The sequence below is a fragment of the Herpailurus yagouaroundi genome, unplaced genomic scaffold (genome assembly GCF_014898765.1).
Source record: "Herpailurus yagouaroundi ecotype Mexico unplaced genomic scaffold, PumYag 139, whole genome shotgun sequence".
Classification (NCBI taxonomy): Eukaryota; Metazoa; Chordata; class Mammalia; order Carnivora; family Felidae; genus Herpailurus; species Herpailurus yagouaroundi.
In genome coordinates, this window is record NW_024412394.1 from 60,771,973 (window position 1) to 60,797,458 (window position 25,486).

General features: G+C 34.6%; 1 protein-coding gene across 5 annotated transcripts in view; it reads left to right on the plus strand.

The window, feature by feature from the left end:
• Nucleotides 1-25,486, plus strand: part of GRIK2 (glutamate ionotropic receptor kainate type subunit 2) — a 663,286-nt gene that overhangs the window by 617,957 nt on the left and 19,843 nt on the right. For all 5 annotated transcript variants that reach the window (XM_040474262.1, XM_040474263.1, XM_040474267.1 and 2 more), the window contains exon 14: nucleotides 7,576-7,801. In XM_040474262.1, the coding sequence (XP_040330196.1) occupies nucleotides 7,576-7,801 (226 nt within the window). The remainder of the gene's footprint in view (nucleotides 1-7,575; nucleotides 7,802-25,486) is intronic.

A 25,486-nucleotide genomic window follows, 5' to 3' on the forward strand; every position in this document is an offset into this window, starting at 1 on the left:
ACAGGTCAAGCCAATTGCAGTGTTTTAAATCCTCTTTTATTCTACTAGAGATTCACCATACTAAAACTAGGCATTATTTTTTTTTTTTAATTTTTTTTTCAACGTTTATTTATTTTTGCGACGGAGAGAGACAGAGCATGAACGGGGGAGGGGCAGAGAGAGAGGGAGACACAGAATCAGAAACAGGCTCCAGGCTCTGAGCCATCAACCCAGAGCCTGACGCGGGCTCGAACTCACGGACCGCGAGATTGTGACCTGGCTGAAGTCGGACGCTTAACCGACTGCGCCACCCAGGCACCCCATAAAACTAGGCATTATTAATTGTCTTCCTTTTTCTGGCTTTTTAAACCTCTCTTTTCTCCTGAAACCTCCTTATTGGCATTTAAACATGCTTCAATCTCTTTAATCTTTGAAAATCTTACCTAAACCAAAATGTTCTTCTATCTACTGCCATGGATCTCCTGTTCTTTAGAGGCCTAGTTACTGATATACTTTTATTTTTCTTTTTTGGCACTTTCTGGCTCTACTTTACTTCCTCCAAATCCTTCCTTAATCCACTTCTATGTGTTTTCTAAATACTTCACTAAATTAGCTCTTGCTAAAATAACTAAGGAAGTCTTTCTTGCCAATCCAAAGGAAATTATTTCATTCTCATTGTATGCATTTTTTTCTTTTTGTTGGCATATCACTACAGGTAAGCATTCCCTCACTAAGTATCCTCTTGCCTTCATTTCTGCAGCACCACAGTTTCCAGATTTTCTTTCTTAATCTTTGTTCACTTTTTTTTTTTTCTTTTTGCATCTCATTTTCAGGCTCACTCGTCTCTGCCAGCCTCTGAAATTCAAATTTTCACTAAGTTTGATCTTGGTATTCTATAATTTTTTTTTTCTCATCTATCCACTACTTGGTCTTCTGTATCCAAAAGGACTCCAAAATCTTTGTCTTTAGCTTGACCTTTTCCTTTACTCCAACTTCACATGACCAATTTATTTAGATGTTTCTTAAGTACCTCCAACCAACCTACTAGGTATAATCCTTTCTGTCAGCCTTCTTTTGATGTTTTTGTTTGTTTGTTTGTTTGTTTGTTTGTTTTCTTGGTGCCTCTCTAGTTTAAGCCAGAGACCAATGATTCATTCAACCTAAACATCATCTTACTTCCTAGTCCAATAATGACCAAACATTATTCATAACACACACACACACACACACACACACACACACACACACACACCTTGAAGTCTTGGTTTTTCTATCTCCAACAGTACTTCCCCAGTGCAAGTACTGTTACATAGACTTCTGCTGTGTGCTCCTAAGAGCTGTGGTATTGGCATCATAGCCGACTGTGTTTGTTAATTGGCCTTGCCCAAAGGAAATATAAACTTTTAGTGTCTTCATGACAGGAGGTAGTTTTATAACTTAAAGTGCCCACATAAATTAAGATCTTTGCTTCCCAGAGAGACTGGATGGTAGAGGTGCTTATCTTATTTGATGATTATATTTCAAGGATGGCTTCTGGGTCCTTGAGAAAGATAGCCCTGGACTATAAAACTGATGAGAGGCTTTTAAAAAGATTTGCATGTCAAAGATTCAAAATAAGAATTTACAATGACATAACTTTCTAAAGTGAATATCTAAGAAAGGAATGTGAAGGGACTTCAGTGGTTAGTCCATCTGAATTCTGGAAAGGCCAGGATAAAAGTGAGGTCAGTGGACTATATACAGAAAGAAAGTCGTCTAAAGTTGAGAAAGCTGAGGGAAACAGTAAAGTTATATTGGTCATCCCTTATCTATTTCTCTATCATCGCTAGCCTCTTCTAGTACCATGTTCCTTGACTCTGTGTGCCACAGCCAAAGTGTACTTCCTTTAATTATGTCAACCCATCAAATTCATGTCCAAGATAGCATCTCTTAACTGATTTTCCCCTGTCTAGAAAGTTCACCTCTCATTATGTAGTTGACATGGACTCAGCCTTCAGGTATCACTTCTTTCCTTCTTTCTGTCTTTTTAACTTTTTTTTTACTACTTTTCCGGAGACTTCTTTAAACTTTATTTTCTAAAATTTTCCTTGAGGTTTTCATTTTTGATATCAGATTTATATTTTTTTAATTTTTAAAATGTTTATTTTATTTTTGAGAGAGAGAGAGAGCATGCACACAAGTTGGGGGAGGAGCAGAGAGGGAGAGAGGGAGACAGAGAATCTGAAGTAGGCTCTGTGCTGACAGCAGAGATCCTGACATGGGGCTCAAACTCATGAACTGTGAGATCACAGCCTGAGCCGAAGTCCAATGCTCAACCAACTGAACTACCCAAGCACCCCTTGATATCAGAAAATTGGTAATTTTCTTTCAACAGAGTCCATTAAATTCTTTTTGTTTATATTTAACTCTCTGAGAACATTTATGCTATATAGCTTGTTTTCTTCTTTATATTTCATGTTAGAGGCTCCCTTCAACTATCTGGTTATCCTTGGTTGTTTGATGATATATAACAGACTCTACAAGGCTCACTGGAAACTCTGGATGATTGCTCAAAGCCAAAAAACTGTGAGCCTTGCTAGAGGGTGATGTGGTAGATCATTTTGTTGGAAATCCATATGTACCCTAGATAGAATTGATGTAGTGCAATGATTAAGAACATAAACTCAGTAACTAATATGCCAATGTTTGATTCAAAGTAGCCACATGAATTTGGGCAAATTATTAACCTATCCATGTTTCAGTTTTCTCATTTGTAAGATGACAGAAAAGATACTTATCACCTAATCAAAATCTTGTAAAATTTGAATTATTTAATATTTATAGATAATTTAGAATAATACATAACACATGCTGAACTTTTTTTTTTTAATGTTTTTTTCAACGTTTATTTATTTTTGGGACAGGGAGAGACAGAGCATGAACAGGGGAGGGGCAGAGAGAGAGGGAGACACAGAATCGGAAACAGGCTCCAGGCTCCGAGCCATCAGCCCAGAGCCTGACGCGGGGCTCGAACTCACGGACCGTGAGATCGTGACCTGGCTGAAGTCGGACGCTCAACCGACTGCGCCACCCAGGCGCCCCACATGCTGAACTTTATCTGAGTTAACTGATATTATGATGATGATGATCATCATCATCATCATTATTATATTTCTGGTGCAGTCAGTTTTGCTTGAAAAAATCTTCTGTGGTCTCTTTTGGAAGAATTCTAAGAACCAGGACAGAAAAAGACCTGACATTGGTTGTAGACTCCAACTTAAATTTCTTCTGGTTTCAATATGTCCTCCCTGGGTCACCTGTGTCCAGTGTATTCTTGTTTCCTCTCCAGAGAATAAAACCTCTAGTCTTCTGCGTGGGTGAGATGGAGCAGTCACCATGATGCTCAGAGAAAGGGAAGGGGGAGGAATGGATCAAGGATCAAGGATCTAACATTTTTAAAGACATTCTTTCAATAAATTTTACTTTTGTTAGAACTTTGGTTATCTGGCTTTGAGAGGCATATAGAAATTCCAATTTGAGGGTTGATGGGGGTGAGGGAGAGGGGGAAGTGGATGATGGGCATGGAGGAGGGCACTTGTTGGGATGAGCACTGGGTGTTGTATGGAAACCAATTTGACAATAAATTATATTAAAAAATAAAATGTTCACAAAAACTAAATAAAAAATATAAATATAAATAAAAAATAAGGAAAGGAAAAAAAAAGAAATTCCAATCTCTGAGACTTCTGTGGGAGAAAGAGCGTTATAAAAGTTACTTAACTGAGTTACAATTCACCTTTCTGCTTTCCAGCTTCCAAAAACTCATTTCTGTTGTACATTCTCCTATTGTTTTGTGCCTTGTGGATTCATGCCATAGGAGAGAACATGTACTCAAAGGCGATAGTCAACCTGCCATCTTTGCCATACTTTTGGCATTTTTTAGGAAAATTAACATATAAGCATTTGGTGGTAGTATGCTCTCTTTTTAAAAAATAATCAGAATTATAAAAATATCATACTATTGCACAGTGTGCTCACATGTAGTGTCTTATTTGAGCCTCACAAGAACACTGCAAAGTTGGCAAAGATATTTGACTATTATGCACATTGAAATTCAAAGAGATTAAATAGCTTGTATAAGAACATAGATTCCATTAATAAGAGACATACAGCTAGTGATCATTACTCCTGTCTCAGTCTGAGTATATTCAGAATCTACATATTACTTAAGTATAGGTAACCAATTATTTCCGAGTGGTTAGGTCTGTAGAGAAAAAAGCATGCTAAGCTTCCTATTCAGCTTATGAATTTGTTCAGATACTTTGTTCAAATGCGTTGCAAGCTGTCTTAGCTGCTTTAAATTTGAAGGTTTCAGTAAAATTCATGTTGTGGAGTCCTTTTGTTTTTAAACCAGTGATGCACTGTATCCTCTTCACTACTCAATATAATAGAAGTAATAAAATTGCCGGGAGATGCTAAAGATCAGTCTGCCTTTTCAACTTGCTGTAGAAATAGGTGAGAATTGAAAGGCATCTCCACCCCTACCACATACACACAGAGTCTGCAGGCGCAGTGATGATTTTTAATCACACTTTGCGTTTTACAGTTGTGTTTTACAGCCGTCAATGGGAGGTGCAAAGAAGTGACTGTGCTAAATTAGAAATTGTGATCAAAGAATGACAACAAATCTAGCAAACAAGCCATATAGAATGTATATTTCTAAACTGAAATATCTCTTCTTTGGGTTTTTATTTTTATTAAGAGAAACAAAAAAAAAATTTGGGTGACTTCCGTATCTAAACCTATTCCACAATTCTAAGAATAAAAAAAATACTTATATCTTCTGCCAACAGGAAAAATGAGTAAAGCTAGACAAAAATTATAGACAATAGATTTCTGGAAATCAGAAGTAAATCAATGAGAGATCTTATATAGCAATGGAAGGTTGGAAATGATTAGTTTCAAAATGATTATCAATAGTAATTTCTAAGAAGTGCTCATAGGAATAAAATATAAGTGCAGGAAAGCATTCAAAGAATTTTATATGAAAATACATTTTGTAAAATTTGTATTTGGTCAATTAAAGTTTCATTTTATAGATTAGATATTTCAAATGTAAAATAATACTACATTCACATTAATTTAAAATTAAACTATATATATCCATAAAGGATAGATTAGAAATAGTCTTTAGTTTCTTGGTTTTCAGTTGTTAAAAAAAGTTTGATCTGTTTACACAGCAACATATTAACTGTTAAAAAAGAATTTTATACTGTTATTATACTGTTAAAAAAGAATTTCTCTTTTTTAAGTTGTTTGTGTTGTATAATTTTTAAATTAGAAAGTACTATTAATATTTTAAAATTTATATTGCATATTATAACATATATAATACTATAAAAAGTGGAAGATATAATGATGTATGATTTTATAAATATATAGACATATTTAAATGATTATTGCTATTATAAACAATCTGAGTCCTCCTCTATTTGGGACAAAAATACTACTTTTCAAGTTTTATTTAAATTAACTTGTGTCAATGGATGGAATGTGTTACCACTAATTGGAAATCATGTAACTAAAGCAATAAAACATTAATTGTTAACGTTCTTATAACTGAAACAAAGGAGAGAATTTAGGCAATTTATGACCACATTAGGTAAAAATAACTTTTTGTATACTCTCTTATCTCTGCTTGGTTTAGGCCTCAGAGAGTATGCCCATGTTATGATACTACACGGTAATATCATATTACCATGATATTTCATTATCACTCCTTTATAAAGAGTTACTTTTTAAATTATCAAGTCATGAGAGTGCAGTTGATGGCATACATTTTAGAATTATCATTTATGGGATTTTATATCTATTTGTTATCAGCCACAGATTTACTAAATCAAAAAATATGTCCAACTTAGTTTTTTATTAAAAATCTCCTTAATCTGCAGGTGAGCTTTAATTTTGATTTTATTTTGTATTTAGGTCTCGTTTGATGCAAAACATTAGGAGAAAAAAATTTTATCTTTGAAAGGAAGTGAGTTTGTTCTGGCTATTGTCATTATGTAGTAACATTTGGGAAGCCAAATGAATCTATGCAAAATCTCACTATTGGTGGGGTGCCTGGGTGGCTCAGTTGGTTAAGCATCTGAATCTTGGTTTCAGCTCAGGCTATGATCTCATGGTTTGTCGGTCTGAGCCCCGAATTGGGCTCTGCACTGACAAAGCAGGGCCTACTTGGGATTCTCTCCCTTACTCTCTGCCCCTCCCCTGCGTGCATGTGTGCAATCCCTCCCTCCGTCTCTCTCAAAAGAAAAAAAAAATATCACTATTGGTCTCAACTATTCCAATAAGGATTTCATCATAACCTTAAACATTCCTTTCATTTTTCTTTTCTACTTCCAACATATGATCATTTTACTTAAAAATAATTGACATGCCACCAAAGCTGCTCAAATTTGTATCCTATCAATCTTATTCTAGACTTTTTAGCTGCAGTCTTTCAAACTTTGAGCCACTGGCCTTTTGGCATGCCTTAGTGTTTCATTGAAGAGCAAAGGTTTGAATCTCTACCCTCTCTTAGCCCTCATGCTATACTTGTTTTTAGAAAACACTCATTATTTTCTTCCCCCAGTAAATTTAAGGGTTTTCTTCCTATTTCATCATTGAAATAATGCCGTAAGTTTTCTAAATATTATTGTGCACCAGCTTTTAGTGGAAGAAGTAGTAATATCTCACTTATGACCTGGCATATGTAGGACTAAATACAAGCTTAAGCTGTAAAAAGATTGCATATCTATGCACTTGAAAATAGTTTCAACTTTGTATGACAGTGCTACCAATATAGTGAATATCCTCCTTGTGTTTATAGCTTCAGTATTATTTTTTGTATTGTGTAAGAGTTTAACTGACATAAGGGCTTACAACTGAGCTTTCCATAAGCAGATGCTAACCTTTTCATGTTTATGTTTTTACCAGTGCCCTCTGAACAAAACCCATTTCATTCCTTTACTAATAAAACCCTAGTAAAGCCTTACTGAGAATTTTCATTTGGATATAAAAACTATTCAATTTTATTGGTCCAGGAAACTTTAGTTAGTTTGTAGATCTTAATGACAGCTTTCCTGAAGCAGGCTACCAGAGGTTCTGTGGTGTCTGGATTGCGTTTCAGTGGAGATTTTTACTTGTAACAAACTCCTTATATTTGTTCAGCCTATCTATATCCTTGTGTATTCTTGGAGGATGATGTGACGTTGGGTGTCACAGTCAACCAAACGAGGAAAAAGAAAGAAAGGAAAAGAAAAACCTCAAGGTTTTACAGTGTCAGTTGGTGTCCAGTGTCTGTCTCTTCCAAATTTGATGTTATAGTAATGTTGAAAGATAAAATTATACACATGAGATACTCATATGAGATACAAGCACAAAAGTTCCTCCTTATTAATATTATTTTCTCTTTTTTATTGGCTTCTATGATTTACTAGCTGTACATTTTTTAACATGATTTTTGATATGTTTGTTAAATACATTTAAATGAAATATAGTAAGTTCCATCTAAATATTGTAGGATCACATGGAAACTAAGGAATATATATTCTTACCTGTTTCATTTCTCCCTAGAAATCAAAAATATCTACATATGACAAAATGTGGGCCTTTATGAGTAGCAGGAGGCAGTCAGTACTCGTCAAAAGTAATGAAGAAGGAATCCAGAGAGTCCTCACCTCTGATTATGCTTTCCTAATGGAGTCAACGACCATTGAGTTTGTTACCCAGCGGAATTGTAACCTGACACAGATTGGCGGCCTTATAGACTCCAAAGGTTATGGCGTTGGCACCCCCATGGGTAGGTTTTATGTCAGTCACTTTTCTTTGTTCTTTAATCTTAGTTGCTGTGAGGAGGAGGAAAAACAAAGCCTCCATATGCCTTTGGGAATTTTGTTTTTAATAAATCTATCTTGCTATGTTCTCTTACTGTATAAAATCAGGAAGCAATTTGGACATCCGCTTCTAAATAGGTAAGTAACAAAAGAAAAACTGATTTCCACCAAAATGGTTGGTAGACATTTTTGCTGAATCGGTGTTGAAAAAACCCGCAACGTCAATGTAAAAGACCTTCTCAATTCTACATTATAACTGTTTTATGAATCAAATAGTTTTTGCATTTTATTTTTTCAGATTTTTGGCTTAATGAGTATAGTATTTGAGTTAGAAAGTTAATTAAATGAATGAGCCACAAATAGTTCATTGTTTCCTGTGGATATTTGCTTTATTGTTTAATTTTAGAGAAAATATTTTTAAATTTATTTTTTAAATATAATTTATTGTCAAATTCGTTTCCATACAACACCCAGTGCTCATCCCATGTGCCCTCCTCCCTTCCCATCACCTACTTTGCATTCTCTCCTAACCCCCATCTACCCTTAGTTTGTTCTCAGTCCTTAAAAGTCAATTATAGTTGGCCTCCCTCCCTCTCTGTAACTTTTTTTTCTCCCCATCTGCTCCCCCATGGTCTTTGGTTAAGTTTCTCAAGATCCACACATGAGTGAAAACATACGGTATCTGTCTTTCTCTGCCTGGCTGATTTCACTTAACATAATACCTTCCAGTTCCATCCACATTGCTGCAAATGGCCAGATTTCATTCTTTCTCATTGCCAAGTAGTATCCCATTGTGTATATAAACCACAGAGAAGATACTTGTTTTAAGAGAAATAGCAGACTGTTTTCCAGTAACATATCTAGATTATTTGACATCTGGTTTAATTATTTATAACATCCTTTTGCTTTCAAATGACAAAATTATTCTCTATAATAATCATGAAATGAAATAAAGGATAATAATTGCCAGAAAAGGCAAACGATGGACATTTTGATCTCTTGAACTTCACGTATGTGTATAATATATATGAGTATGTATATTCATCTGGTAAATAAGTGTATTAACATGCAATATTACAGTACATGTGTATATGTGGTGGGCTTAATAATGGATCCCCCAAAATATCCACAGTCTAATCCACAAAATATGTGAACATATGACCTTATATGACAAAGGAGATCTTACAGATGTGATTAGTTAAGGATCTTGAGATAGGGAGATTATTTTGGATTAACTAGGTGGATCCCTATAAAAAAGTAGCAAGGGTCAGAGTCACAGTTAAGGAGACATGACAATAGAAGAAGGGAAAGAAAGAATGTCTTAGTCCATTTCAGCACATGTGACAAAATACCAGAGATTGATTAAAGAGCAGAACTTTATTTTTCACAGTTCTGTAAACTGGAAGTCCAAGATCTAGGTGCCAGCTGACTCCTTGTTTGGTGAGATCTGCTTCCTGTGTAATAGATGGGTATCACATGACAGAATAGTCAGGGATTTCTCTGGAGTCCCTTTTATAAGCTCATTCATGACAGCCACATCTAATAATGAATTTCCTCCCAAGGACCCCACCTCCAAATACCATCCTATTGAAGATTTGGTTACAACATAAGAATTTGGATGGTCACAAACCTTCAGACCATGGTGTTGGGAAGTTGAGGGGGAAAGGAGACGGAGAGAAATTTGAGAATGCTACCTGCTGAACTAAATATGGAGTAAAGGGCCACAAGCCAAGCAATACAGAGGACCTATAAGAATTAGTTCAGAATGCAAGAAAGCATACTTTCCTAGAGGTTGAAGAAAGAATGCAGTCCTGCAGACACATCACTTTTAGGACTTGTGAACTTCAAAATATTAGGCAATACATTGGTGTTGTTTTAAGCCAATAAATTTATGGTAATTTGTTACAGCAGAAACAGAAAACTAATACTATATAAAAGGGAAAAATAACAGGTTAACATGTTTTAATTAGCAACAGTGTAATTTTTGAAATAAAGGGGAAAACAGCTATTCACTGGCCCATCACAATAGCAAATAATAACTTTAAATTTTTCCTTAGCCTTACCTTCTGCAAATTTGTCAATGACCAGGCCAAAACTGACCTTCATGTATTCATGTTTAATAAATAGCATAGCCACATTTGTCAGTTTATCTTCACTCATAAATTTAAGTTTAATTTTGAAAATTTTCTTTCAAATGAACAAACATGTATACAATAGTTACAAAGTGGGGCATAGATTTATAAAAATCCAATTTCAAAATAAATTCCAGAAATTACAATACTATAAAGAGTCTTTGCTTCTTTGAGATCATTTCTAGCAGCTTTCAAATGTCTGGGAAATCCAAAACCTTTCCACCTTATATAATGACATCACACACACAAAAATTCTACACTAAATTCTATCATATTAGATGAAGTTTTCTCTAATTTGTTATGTAGTTCAAAATAGTTTGAACTAGCTTTGAGAGAATTTTGAGATACTATCTCCTGTAATACTACAAATTGCTATATTAATATAGTAGACCCCAAATAATGCTTCCATAGTAACTGTAGAAATGAAAACAAGAAAACAAAAAAACCCTCAAAATCTTGGATTCTTATTCCCAAAGTATGCAAATGTAGCTGAAATCAGATGTGTTGGAAGTAAATTGTATACTGGGAATTCTCCAAATTAAGTAGAATGTTAATAAAGAATAAAAAATTAAATGTATGTTAATTCAAACCTTAATAGAAGTTGGGCTATTAAAACTCAACAGTAATTGTTTAGAACTTAGATGCACAGAAAATATTTTTGAGGTGGAATATTTTATTTGTAATATGTTTTGACTACCTAGTGTGCGGTGATAGTTGATATTATTGTTGTTTATAAATTCTGCACATAGAACTAACCACTTTTTTGCCTGAAACAGGAAAAAAAAACCTCCCAAAGACTTGCTGTTGTTATGCCAACGTATGTATTAATTCCAAAGTTTTATAATTAACTCTAATATATGATAAATGTTTATTAATATTTGAGTTTTCATAATTCCTGCTTGAGGAGCAAAGTTTTTGTGTTGATGGAGTCCTCAAACGGTGGCATTCACCATAGTTAGATCTGGTATGATTCTTTCCCTTGGTAAGAATTACATAATGAACTCACCAACTTCATGAGTTCGTGTACCATTTATCTGGAATTTGTAATGAGTGATTTCTTTGCTGACTTTTCAAGTATACTTTCATTCATTTATGAAAAGGTGTATAAGCAAATTTATATTTTAGGCAATAGACCAATAATGTGCTATTAGAAAGTATCATCATTTGCAACAACCTTGCAATACGCGAGAGGGGTATTATGCTAAGTGAAGTAAGCCAGAGAAAGACAAATACTGTGTGATTTCCCTTATATCTGGAATCTAAATAACAAAATGAACAAGGAAATAAAAACAGAAACAGACTCATAGATACAGGAAACAAACTGTTGCTTACCAGAGGAGGGACCGGTAGAAAGGCAGGTGGAATAGGTGAAGGGGATAAAGAAATAGTAACTTCTATGGGGCGCCTGGGTGGCGCAGTCGGTTAAGCGTCCGACTTCAGCCAGGTCACGATCTCGCGGTCCGTGAGTTCGAGCCCCGCGTCGGGCTCTGGGCTGATAGCTCAGAGCCTGGAGCCTGTTTCCGATTCTGTGTCTCCCTCTCTCTCTGCCCCTCCCCCGTTCATGCTCTGTCTCTCTCTGTCCCAAAAATAAATAAACGTTGAAAAAAAAATTTAATAATAAAAAAAAAAGAAATAGTAACTTCTAGTAAGAAAATAAATATCATTAAGATGCAATGTCCAGCATAGGGAATCGAGTCAATAATTGTAATAGTTGTGTATGGTGTCATAGGATAACTAGACTTAACGTGGAAATCATTTTGTAATGTATAAAAATACTGAATCGCTATGAGATACAACTAAAGCTAATAAGATTTATGTCAATTATACTTCAATTAAAAAATGTCATCATATAGTATTATGCCCAATGATATTCTTTTTTTTCCCCCAATGATATTCTAAGTTAGCCTTGTCTTTTAATCTTGGGCAAGTCACTTGAGTTATGACTTCTAGATTTTTTTTAAATTGGTAAAATTAGGTTATACTAAGAAAACTTAAGGTCTATTTAATTTAAACTTACAACAATTTTTCTGATAGTATGCTTGACAAATTCTGAGAGTTTGTTCTAAATTGGGCTAGAAACTACATGGAGAAATATGGTTCACTGATGTCTTAGAATAAATTTTAAAACTTAAGCACAGTTGTAAACACTTATGAGGGCTGTGAGCAGTAATTTGTTAGGCTCTCATTGGCTTGCAGTTTCATTTGGAAAGAGCTAGAGCAAATAAATGTATTTTTCAGTGTTGTTTCTGAAAGAAGTGAAATTCTCATGTCTTCACCATCTTCTGCTGCTTTATATTATCTGGATGAAGGCAGAGATTTTTGTTTCTTTGTTGTCGTAAGCCTACGCAACTGCACCTGCATTCTGTGGACCCGCTATCATTTGTTGAGCACATAAATTCGACATCTGAAAATATGATCGTGCAGCAAGATTTATAAGCAGAGAAAACAAGTACTTTTTATAGCTAATAATGAATGTGGCATTTTACATTATTAAATGTGATGACCTCAGTAAACTAACTTGAGAAATCCAGGGTAATGAGAAGTAAGATTTGAGGAAGTGGTGTGAGAACTTTGCAGACTAGCACAGGTATTTTAGTTAGTGATAGTTACATAATAGCACTTATAATTTTAAAATTTCCAAAATAATTTTGACTTCTACTTAATATAAAACCTTGAACTTGAAATATTTTTGTTTGCTTGCTTGTTTGTTGTTGTAAATACAATGTACCAGTGTACCAGGAATGTCTCTATCATACTATCTCACTTTGAGGAAATGCTTACTAAAAGTAAATCAAAATAGTGTATTATACAAATATCAAAAACCCACTGGGTTATTTCTGGTGTGAAGACTATTTTAAAAAGAAAGATAATAGTTGAACTAGTTTTCTTTTTTAATTTTTAAAAAATGTTTGTTTATTTATTTATTTATTTATTTATTTATTTATTTATTTTTGAGAGAGAGAAAGACAGAGCATGAGCGGGCAAGGGGCAGACAGAGACAAAGACACGGAATCCTAAGAAAGCTCCAGGCTCTGAGCTGTCAGCACAGAGCCTGATGTAGGGCTTGAACCCATGAACTGTGACATCATGACCTGAGCCAAAGTCGAACACTTAACCGACTCAGCCACCCAGGTGCCCCAATACTTGAATCAGTTCTAAGGAGTTCTCTGTTATAATTTATTGAAGCATACAAAAGGAAATTTTCAATCCCTCCTTACCCCTGACACTGTTAACCCCTGACACCTTTTATTAAAAGGTAGAGACTTATTAAGGAAAATATAAAACAATTCAAAATATTAATAGATATACAAGCTATATTTTAATATAACTTTTTGAATTGAGAAAAATATACTGGGCACAGCACTTAGAATTTCTATTTCCTCTAATTTAAAGCTTATCTTTTAGATAAGATGAAAGAACAAAACAAATTAAACTATAAGCCTTAGGATGTAGTTTTTTTCTTTTATCTGTTCAACTTAGCTGATCAGATCAACATTTGCCCTTCTGAAGAAAGCTGAGTTATTGTGGAAAATATTCATTGATTTTGGCAAGGGCACTTGCTTGAGAAACTTATAGATATCAAGTTGTATCTAAATGGATTCATTTCTTTGTAGTGTGTAGATAAATGGGGGAATACTAGTATGTTAGTGTTTTCATTAAAGTAATTTTTTAATTAGACAATAGCACATGATAAATTTCTAACTTTTATAGGACATTCTTGGAATTTTAATGTAAAATTATCAATACATGGGAATAAAAATTCAAAATCTGAAAAATACTATGATATAGTAAAATAATAGACCAAGAAGAATATTTTAGCACATTCTTCTTTATAGTCAAAGCCAAATATTAACTTTAATTTACTAAACTCTCATATCACTAAAAGTTATTTAATGCATGTAGCCTATATTTTGTTTTTAGTCTAATTCGGAATGAGATAAAGTTGAAAACAATAATTTAAAGGAAATATATTCAAATCATTCACCTGCATGTATTGCAATATACTTTTTGTTCTCTTATTTAGATAACTTGTTTTCTTCTGTTTGACAGGATGTTAAGTTCTTTAGTGAATTGTATTTTATTCATTCATAACAGTGTAAAATGAATTTTGAGATGAGACTCCATACATTATAAGTGAATCTTAACTCTCATATCATTTCATCAGAGAAGTACTATCTAGAAAGAGGCATTTCATACTTCACTCCCTTAAATACTTGACTTCTGAGAAAAAGATTCCAGGGAGTAATTTATGATTTGCTCTGCCATACTTCTACTAGAAATATGGCTTCATGAATTATTTATATTTATTTAGTCATTAATAAACACAAGGACATGCAACTCTAGCACTTGAATGAGATTTCTGACTTCCCGTAAACTTTCAGCCAATATCATAATCTGCATTTGCAACTAGTTAACTAGCATTTGCCTATTGTATCATCATTGTTCAAGTATATTAAAGATTATTGATAATATATTTACTTTGAAAATTTTGTTTAAGCATAAATCAAAAAAAATTCATTCTTGTATGAAAACGTTAATTGAAGCTCTTGTTCTTTTCACAGCAAAAGTTAATGAGGTCAGTATATTCAAAGCAGAGACATGTGGGCTCAGGTTCTGAAAATTTAGATCAGTACCAGAAATACCTCAGGATTTTGAGTGCATATTCTGCAGGAGCTATGATCCATAGGGAAAATTTCATCTTTACAAATACCATAAATGTGATCAAAGAGAGAGGAAGTCTCTTTGATTTTAGTATTGTTCAGATGGTCGGACATTGTCAAAGAGGCACATGTGATTACGTGTAGGAGGTTAAAACAGAAAAGACTGTCTCTTTTGGAGTGAGAAATCAGAAATATTTCAAAAATTATATATATTTTCCTTTGTCCCCCAATAGCCCATGCAACTTCTTGTTAGCCTGCAAGGTAGGCCTCCTCTGGTGTGACTCATCCAGGGGCAACCCTCACCATTCATCATTCTGAGTATGATGATAACTGCCCAAAGTGTGCTGTGAAATCGCTGAATGACTCCGGTATAAGCTATTTAATTAGGGAAGCTCTGTTTACGCAAAAATACCTTAGTGGAGCAATCAACAATGATGTGAAGGCAAATGCTCAATAAGCAGATGCTGGTTTAATTAAGCTTGGGGTGACATCACATCCCTTTCACAGTTTTCCTGACGGCAGCACTGTTATTTCAATGTAATATTTACTGTATGGTAGGTTTTTGAAGTTGTAGGTGTTCTTACTCTTAAGTTAACTGAACTTCCTATGCCATTCAAAAGAATTAAATTAAGAAACACACACACACACACACACACATAACAACTCTAGATGGGGTAAAGCAAAAAAGCAAATCTCAGCAGTTTTCGTTAAGGAATATTTAAAATGTGTGAGCAGTTGCAATCTTGACTTTTAATTCACCATAGGTGGTAATCTATTTATCTGAACAGGGAGCATTTCTACTTAATGGCATTTTCTACTGCATTGCCTCCCTTCTTACTGCCCAGACTAAAAGCCTTCTTGGTTTCTCTCTTTCGAATATTGAATGCACATTGTACTTTGAAGACTAGGCAGACTCAGCAGTCCATGAGCTGGTAGGAAAGCAGCAGTCTCAAAAAATCCATTAGGGCCAGTTGGTATTATTTTGGTTTGCTGTGTTCATTTTGGTAGAAATATTATAAAGTGACTGAACGGTCTCATTAAAACTATTTCTATTTTTGGGGCGCCTGGGTGGCGCAGTCGGTTAAGCGTCTGACTTCAGCCAGGTCACGATCTCGCGGTCCGTGAGTTCGAGCCCCGCGTCGGGCTCTGGGCTGATGGCTCAGAGCCTGGAGCCTGTTTCTGATTCTGTCTCCCTCTCTCTCTGCCCCTCCCCCGTTCATGCTCGTCTCTCTCTGTCCCAAAAATAAATAAACGTTGAAAAAAAAAAAAAACTATTTCTATTTTTAACACGGAGTTAATATAATAGCATGCTTCATTTGTTACTTCCTCATGACTTTAATCACATATATAAAATATGTGTCAGCTGAGAAGGGGATGGAGGGATTGTGTTCATGTCTGTGCATATTGTTGATGCAAAAGTTTTCTATAATATAATTTGTTCCCATTTTACGTGTGGGCTTAACTCATTAGTAAGTTTTAAGCAGTCAGTGAATAACTATTTCTGTGAACAAAATCCAAATTAACTCAGTCATATCATAATCATACAACTACTGAAATAAGTGTAATACATGAAGATGTGGAAATATAAAAATGAAGAAAAGACTAATGTAGATATTTTTATAATGCTTTTGAACACTAAGGTTAGATTTAAAGATCATTTTATCACACACAAAATTGTTATATACATTTTATTTGTTATATTATTTAATTATAAATGCTAGGATATATTCCTATTTGATAATAGGGTTTTAATTTTACCTTTCTAAACTGTTTTATAACAAGTTTTATGTTAATGAATATGAAATAGTAGTAATCCTATTAATGATTCTCAAGTAACTTTTATCTCATTACAATGCTCTTACCCATAATCAGCTAAAGTAAAAAATGTTGCAATAGGTTGTATCACTGACTCTTTAAAAAAAAAAATAACATTTATTCATTTTTTGAGAGACAGGGAGAGAGAGAGAGAACAAGCAGAGGAGGGGCAGAGAGAGAGAGGGAGGCACAGAATCCGAAGTAGGCTCAAGGCTCTGAGTTGTCTGTACAGAGCCTGATGAAGGGCTCAACACACAAACTGTGAGATCATGACCTGAGCCCAAGTCAGACGCGTAACCGACTGAGCCACCTTTATGGTAGAAGTATACAACTTTAACATATGAACAATGTAAAATTTTTTTACACTTCTATTTTTCTAATGTTAAATGCATGAGATCTCACTGCTTGCTTGCTTGCTTTCTTTCTTTCTCTTTCTTTCTTTCTTTCTTTCTTTCTTTCTTTCTTTCTTTCTTTCTTGTTCTTTGATGAAGTGGGAGATACACATTTGGTATTAGGAGAGGCATGTTGTTTGTTTAAGGCAGATGCCAGTGTTTATAAAAATAGAAATCAGTATTAGAAGCATGTTTTTTTCTCTGTTTTGCTCACCATCCATTTCTAAAATTCTCAATCCATCATATAATAAGTACTATAATATTCATCATTATAGATGCATAAAATCGCTGGCCTTCAGTTCTTCAGCTTTACTGAAGTGAATGAATACATTTGTCTTCATTAGTTGAACATAATGCACAAAAATTGATGCAAATTATTCATCTTTCTGCAGGTCAAACCTTCCATTAAAATGCATTCTATCTTTTCATTGCCTAAGCAGCATAATTTTAATGTTGGTGAAGCGATTTTGCAAGGCTAAATCAAGATCTAATAATTTTCAGGGCCTGAATTAAACAAAAAAAAGTCAAATTGCACTTGTAGAAGTTGTATATTTCTGGCATACTGTTAAAGTCTAGATTTCCTGTCACTGAAAACAGATGAGAGTCTCAGTAAACTATGCCTGCTCCACAGATCATCAACAAACTCTGCGTGCTAGAATCTAGGAAGCTTCCAGAGGGAATTTGATGAATTGTAAGCACCAGTGTGAGCAGTTTTCATTAATAGTGTAAATGCTGACCAAATGGTGCCCAAACAATGCATAAATGGATAATTTTCATGAAAACAGAGCTAGTTCTGATAGATTTTATATGCAAACATTGGATCATTTCATTCATTTAATTAGCATCTTGTGCAGATTTGTCCAAGGCCATGGGTTCAAACTCTATTATAGATTAGTTAGCCAGACTGACTATGCCAGATTGTTACCCTTTGGTTTGTAGGACTAAGTAAGATCAATCATTCTCACAGGGGAAAAGAGTCAAAGCACAGAGGTAAAATGTGTAAATACTAGATTCCAAATATGGCTGCCTTGCATTTGATGGTCCTCATGTGAAGGGCATTTTCTTAGCATGCTGTATAGAATGTGGGGCCATTGTAGTCAGGTGACTTATGTTCAAACCCATTGGAATGTCATAGGTGTCTTAGTTGATGTCACTGAGCCTGTCTGAGACTCAGCATCCTCATCTGTGAGGGCAAACATGTCTACATAATTGGGTTGTAATAAAGATTGGGGTGCCTGGGTGGCTCAGTCCATTAAGTGTCCAACCTCAGCTCAGGACATGATCTCACAGTCCGTGAGTTTGAGCCCCGCATTGGTCTTGGTGCTGACAGCTCAGAGCCTGGAGACTGCTTCGGATTCTGTGACTCCTTCTCTCTGCCCCTCCACCTCTTACGCTCTCTCTCTGTCTCTCTCTCAAAAATAAATAAACATTAAAAAAATTGTTTTTAAATAAAAAAGATTGAACATATTATATTTGTAGTATTTGGATCAGGACACATGCACCACAAAGAATTACAAAGGACTGTCTTAAATGTTTTATCATTATTGAAACGATGTATTGTGGTTTTTAAGTTATTTGTATCTTAGGTTTTTGCTGTCTATTCTTTAAGTAATCAGACATATCAAATATATTGTAGATAAGGCAGATTGTTAATATAACCCATTCCTAACCACATGGAAATGTTTTCCTATGGAACTTAACTAGGGTTTTGCCATCACGTAATCAGTATACTGTAGTTAGCTAACCATCATTTGGGGGGAAGAAGGTGATTGATATCTACTCTATAAAGATGAGATAATTCCTATTGTAGACCATTATATAAATAAATAAAATACAGTTTTTCCTTCCAAGCATTTCTTGAATGTTTAGTGAACAGAGTCCCAAGATGTATTCAGAGAACAGTATCTCTAAAGACATGTATTCTTCCTTTGTATTTGGTTTATCTATAAGAAATTTTATCATTGTACAACCTGCTTCGCTCTGTAAAATAATGAACACAAAATATAGATATACAACATCCCCTTTCTTAAGGAGACATTTGTGAAAAAATAAATTGAACACAAATTATGGAGAATACAATCTGGAAAGGTGGTCTGGTATATAATGCAGGGACTCAGAGGTAGATTTCAGTGAGGAGAAAGCAGTCAGATCAAATTGCAATCAGACTTGAGCTCTACTTTAGAGGATAGATACTTACTCTTTTCAAAAAGACATCCTCTCTCCCAATTTTGGGGTACTTGATGATTAACTACAATGATGACTTTATTTAAAATGGTCCAACTTTTGTAATTTGTTCATTATAGTTTGATATTAGATTTGGAATGAAAACATCATACTTAGGAAAGTATTGCTGACATTTCCATTCTTATCACTATTCAAATGATTACTATGCAGATGAAAAATTGTAAGGAAGGCAGGATTCCAGTATAAAACTATTTCTATTTTCATACTTAGTGTCAGAGTTTCATGATTTAATACACAGAGAAGAAATGTGACCACAAATCTACTTCACCAGCTACTTTTTAAATAATATATATGAAAGATGTCAGAACCAGTGAAAATAGTTTACTTTTTCATAATATGCTGATAATATTTGCCCTTCTTATTCTTTTCACATAAGTTAGACACTATTCAGAATATGAATAAAGGGCAACTGGCTAAAACTCATACTGTATAACTTGGATTTTTTATTAATAGACTTTTTTGTGCTTCATATAAGCATCTCCTTTTGTTATTTTAGATACTTGAATGTTCTCCTGAGGATTCTGCAAATAGTCTTTCAAATAGAATACATTTACATTGCTTTTCTATAGAAGTCATAAAGACATTGCATTTTGAGGTCTACTGCAAAGGGAAAAAAAACACAGTCTCTATCAAATTTAAGCCAGTTATTGATTTTGAATATACATACTTTAAAATTTGCTATATCTATGATGTCCTTGGTGGTACATCCACTTGATATTTATATACATATTTGCTCCCTAAATGCATGTAGTCTCTGCCTTATGGTTTTTTACTTTTCCTCTCTCATTTCTACTTTAACAATGCATTTATTTTGGGCTCCATTCCATCATGACCCTGATATCTTATACTTAATTCTATCTTCTGTATCTAGAAGAAATTAACTAAGTGAGTTTGGGATGCTTTCACTATCATTTTTCCTTCCCATATATACCTTCCTAAAACAGAAATGTGATAGAAAGGAAATAGAAGAAATGTAGGCAAAAAGCAGCAAAAGAGAGTTATTTTCCTGACCCTTATTTTCAAAGCAATGCAACCTTTTTTTGTACCTACTCAGCAGACTAAGATAGTTTCATCTGTTACAAGACTATATAATATTGTGTTCTTCATTATAATGATCTTCATATTTATAAAATGTTATCCAATGTATGTATTCTTTGTTGCAGTGAAAACTCTAGAAAGGTAGTGCTCATGTGACATTATGCATCACTATATGCCTGGAATCTAACACCTGTGATAAGTACTATACACACCTGTGTGTCTAATATAGTAAAACAAAACAAAACAAAACAAAACAAAACAAAACAACACAAACAAACCATGATTCAGACATGGTCCCCCCCACCCAGGGCATTCATATTATCACTTAGTAGGGAAAGAAACATGGAAAAACATTAGAATATGATATACCAAATGCTGTCCTAGAGTATCTGTAATGCCATTGCACCAAAAAAGAGGGATCCTGTATATCTCTGTGGCAGTCAAGAAAAAGTGTGCAAGTATAGTGAAGGATGAACAGAAATTTATCTGAATGAGAAGAAGTTCAACCAGAAAATTGGAGGAAGTGTGGAAATGTGGCTCCCCAGGCAATGGGAAATACATTTAATGTGTATTGCTAGCAGGTTAGATGTAAGGAGAAGTGGATAAAATAAGAGAAGAAGCCTGTGATAGATTGAAGAAAGGATTGTGTAACACATTTAGGAATGGAGATTTTATTCTATAGCTGTAGAGCACCACCGAAACATTTTAAACAAGGAAATGATGGTCCTAGATATCCAATGCAGAAAGATTACAAGGTATCATGGAGAATGGATCACTTTTATCTGTTGTTTACCATTCTGTGATTATAATGTTGACAATTTGATTTCAAGATCAGATTACTCTTCTATTTCTATGATTCTAATTAATGGACTCCTTATACTCCTATCAAATTGAAGGGTTTTGATAAAGAGGGAGATAGAACTTCATACCAATTTAGCTGTTATCTCACAGGAAGTGTGAAATGGGCCCCATGAAAGTCTTTAGTTGCTATATATATTAAATGCTTCATTTGAAATAAATATATTATAATTATTATATATAGATTAAATATCTAGGTATAGTTTGGGTTCATATGAAATGACTAAAGATAACATTGCAAGCACACATGACCAATATAGTAATTAATATATTATTTTATTTATGCATGTGTTCACCCAACAAATATTGTGTCCTTATTGTGTGTTGACAAAGCAAATAAAACCCCTGCCCTTATGGAATTTATAACTTATTAGGGTAAATGAGCATTAACTAATCACAGAAATTAATTTTTAGTTACAAACTGAGACAAGTTCTAAGAGATAATGAACAATGATGCTATGGTACTGTATAACAATATTATTGACTGAATAAAATGGGAAATGAATAAAATAAGTAAATAGAAACACTGAATAAATCTGGAAATATAGAAATATAAAATTAAATCTGAAATGTAAATGTAAAATTTGTCTCAGCACTTCTTAAAAACAAATATGGGAAGGAAAATGTCCTTTGAGATAATAAAACCCATCTTCTGCTGAGGCAAAGGCTCTAAGAGAATGTGCTCTGGTTCTATCTTTATTGGAAGATTTGATGGAAAGAATGGTAAAAAATAGATACAGCTCTAAAAGCACTCAAAATTTGTTGTGCATTTATGGCACTTAGCACTCATCTCAGGATAGGGAGCAGGGAGTCATTTCATAAAATTCACATTGCCAACAGCACTGTAATTTAAGAATGGAAGTTGAAAGTTCCAGCAGACACCCTCAGATCTTCTGGGCTAGCTGCTCTTTTACTTATTAAAGCACTGACCAAGGAAAACTGCTGGCTGTTGATTAAATGCAAGGAATGCATAAGAACTTATAAACTGACTTGTTGCCCAAACTTATTCCATAAGGTCAATATTAGAAGTGTGAAATAAGGTTGTTTATGGACTCTACTTATTCTACTGATTTTAACAAGAGCCTTAGAAGATGTCCTATATCAGAAGTTCTACCCTGACATATTTTGGCTATATCATACTCTATATATTATAATTGATTGAATATTCATTCAAAGAGAATTTGTTGAATGCTTGCTGTGTGATAGGCACTGTGCTAGATGATGGGTGAAATAAGGTGAATAATGAATGCTTGATTATCAATAACTGACAAGTAGCCTTGTCTTAAGCCCACACTTAAAGGGCTTCAAGTTCTTGGGTATATGTTTTAGAAACATTTATCAGATGAAACTCTTTCAGGGGTGCCTGGGTGGCTTAGTCAGTTAGACTTCCGACTTTTGATTTTGGCTCAGGTCATGATCTTGTGTTTTGCCAATTGGAGCCCTGCATTGGGCTCTGCGCTGACAGTGAGGGACCTGCTTGGGATTCTCTCTTTCTCCCTTTCTCTCTTCCCCTTCTCTGCTCTCTCTCTCTTAAAATAAACAACAAAAAAGAAAATGAAATTCTTTCAAAATAAAAGGAATAATTAGGGAATTATTAAAGTTCTTTGAGCCAAGCCCTTGAAATAACAGATGCTTAGTGATTATGGTATAGTCTCATACCCACAAGATATGTACATAACTGTATTTCATAAAGTGCACAATATCTTGGAGTAATGACCAGCTAGAAGAAATCTAAAATTATGAGTAGTCTACTTCAGAGAAATATCTTCCCAGACTCAAAGGGAACAACTACCAGAATGTTACTTAAGTCTGTGTCATTCCCAGCACACAATATCATCATAATGATCTGGATAACTACAAAATATAAAACAAAAGAAATTGAAGTTCTCTAGGACGTTGACAGAAAGGATTTGTCATTATGAAAAACAGCAGTACTTAGCCAGCCCCTCCAGATTTTAACAAAATGTTAGAAAGATTTTAATGCTGTTAGGAAGAACAAAGGCTGTGTACTTCCCCCCCACCCCAAATTGTTTTTTTTCATCAATTTTAATATACAAATAGATTTAAATAACTGTTACAACTCTTGATCCTCAAAAGTATCTAATAAGGGGACTCAAAAGCCAGGTGTGGAGACATGTCTTAAGGTGAGCAGTGTGATATGAATTTTTATGAGCTGATGCTTCATGAAGCATATAGAGCATTAGATGAAAAAGAGCATACAAAAAAAGAAAATGCAACTTGATGAGCTATGGTGTAATGATGTGTAAATTCAAAGCCAGGGAGGAAGATATCTAAGCAGGGACAAGCAGAAATATCTAACAAGAAACATAGTTTTGATGGAGAGTACTGATGTAATAAGAATAGTAATTATTGGGGAGCCTGGGTGGCGCAGTCGGTTAAGCGTCCGACTTCAGCCAGGTCACGATCTCGCGGTCCGGGAGTTCGAGCCCCGCGTCAGGCTCTGGGCTGATGGCTCGGAGCCTGGAGCCTGTTTCCGATTCTGTGTCTCCCTCTCTCTCTGCCCCTCCCCCGTTCATGCTCTGTCTCTCTCTGTCCCAAAAATAAGTAAACGTTGAAAAAAAAAAAAAAAAGAATAGTAATTATTGGGGGCACCTGGGTGGCTCAGTCGGTAAAGCATCTGACTTCAGCTCAGGTCATAATCTCACAGCTCATGAGTTCAAGCCCCACCTCGGGCTCTGTGCTGACAGCTCAGAACCTGGAGACTGCTTCGAATTTTCTGTCTCCTTCTTTCTCTCTGCCCTTCCCCGTTCATGCTCTGTCTCTGTCTCTCTCAAAAATAAATAGACATTAAAAAAAAAAGAGTAGCAATTATTGTTATCTAAGGCAGTACTTTTCAAATTGAGATAAAAATAAAATAATTGAAGGGGCATTAATCTACAGGGAAAATTATTTCCTTAAAAATAATTTAAACATTTTATGTATGTATGTATGTATGTATGTATTTATTAAGTTATTTATATTTAGAGAAAGAGGACAAGGGAGGGGAAGAGAGACAGGGTGACAGAGAATCCCAAGCATGCTCAGCACTGTCAGTGCAGAGCCCAATTCAGGGCTTGATCTCAGGAACCCTGAGATCATAACCTGAGCTGAAATCAAGAGTCAGACACTCAACAGACTGAGCCACCCGTGTGCCCTAATCTGATCATTTAAGCATTTTTTTTAACTTTTTCCTTTTTTTAATGGATAGATAGAAGCTCGTATTTTGCTATCATATGATGTGAATTTATGAGAAGTGCATTTGTGATGGAGTATTCTTCAAATATCTGACCAAGGAATCCTTTAAAAATGAAACATAGATGTACATTTACCAAAAAAGGAAATCTGTGGAGAAAATCCAGTTTTGGAAATATTGGTATAATGAGTTTTAAAATGAGATATTTATACAAAGCAAGGGTAATCTTGTTTCTGACCTTTGTAATTAAAGCATATAGAAGCCTGATTTGAAAGTAAAGAAAATTTTGGCAGAATGGATAGGAAATTACCAGTGTATGGATATGATTTTAGCATATTTCACTGAAGCATGTCAAGTATCAGACAACTTGCTGTGCAACCTTTAAAGAGAAGCTATTTATCAATCAATATGCCTGCTCAAGAATTAAACATAATGCTGACCTCATTTGTTTTATCATTTCTATGCTATATAGATGTTTTGCAATAGGATAAGGAAAACATTGGTACATACTTAAAATTGTGAGTTTGTAAAGAATATGAAAATGACAAACAAATGGGCAGATCAATAAATTGTGTTTAGACTTAGAACCAAATACATGTAGTAACGTGTGGCTTTCATCCTGTAAGTAAGACATTTAGAATAGTAGAAAGGAAGGGAAGGAGGGAGGGTAGGGAAGAGAGGAAGATGAGAAAGGGAAAGGAAGGGCAACAGGGAAGAGAAGTGAAGGAAAAGAAGGAAAGGAAACAAGAAGTCAAGAAGAACAAAAAGAGAAGAGTGTGAGAGAGGAGGAAAGGCAAAGGAATGAAGAGCTGGAAGGAAGGAAGGAATCAACTCAATTTCCTAAGCCCAGGAAGTTAGCTCTGAAATACTTGGTTGGACTTGTATTAATTGTTTATAATAATCAGTTTATTTTCCTAAGGAACTTTTAATCTATATGTTGGGAGGGATGTTACTGAAATTATAATTTTATGTAAAATTCTATTGTCAAAATTTGACATTTAGGGACATTTGGAGACAGTAATTCTTTTATTGAGGAAATTCTGAATAGGTGAATTTCTAGTTTTTATTTATGCCCATGCATGTACTATTACTATGTATCACTTGAGGCTGCCTCTGTGCCTCCTCAGTGCTCATTTTGAGCCCCAAGTCTTAGGCATCTGACATATGAAGGGATATCACTATGTAATAATAATGTTTTCTTTGCTTCTTTTTTCATTCTTTCTTTCCTTCTTTCTTTTCTTTCCTCCCTCTCTTCTTCCTTCCTTCCTTCTTTCCTTCCTTCCTTCCTTCCTTCCTTCCTTCCTTCCTTCCTTCCTTC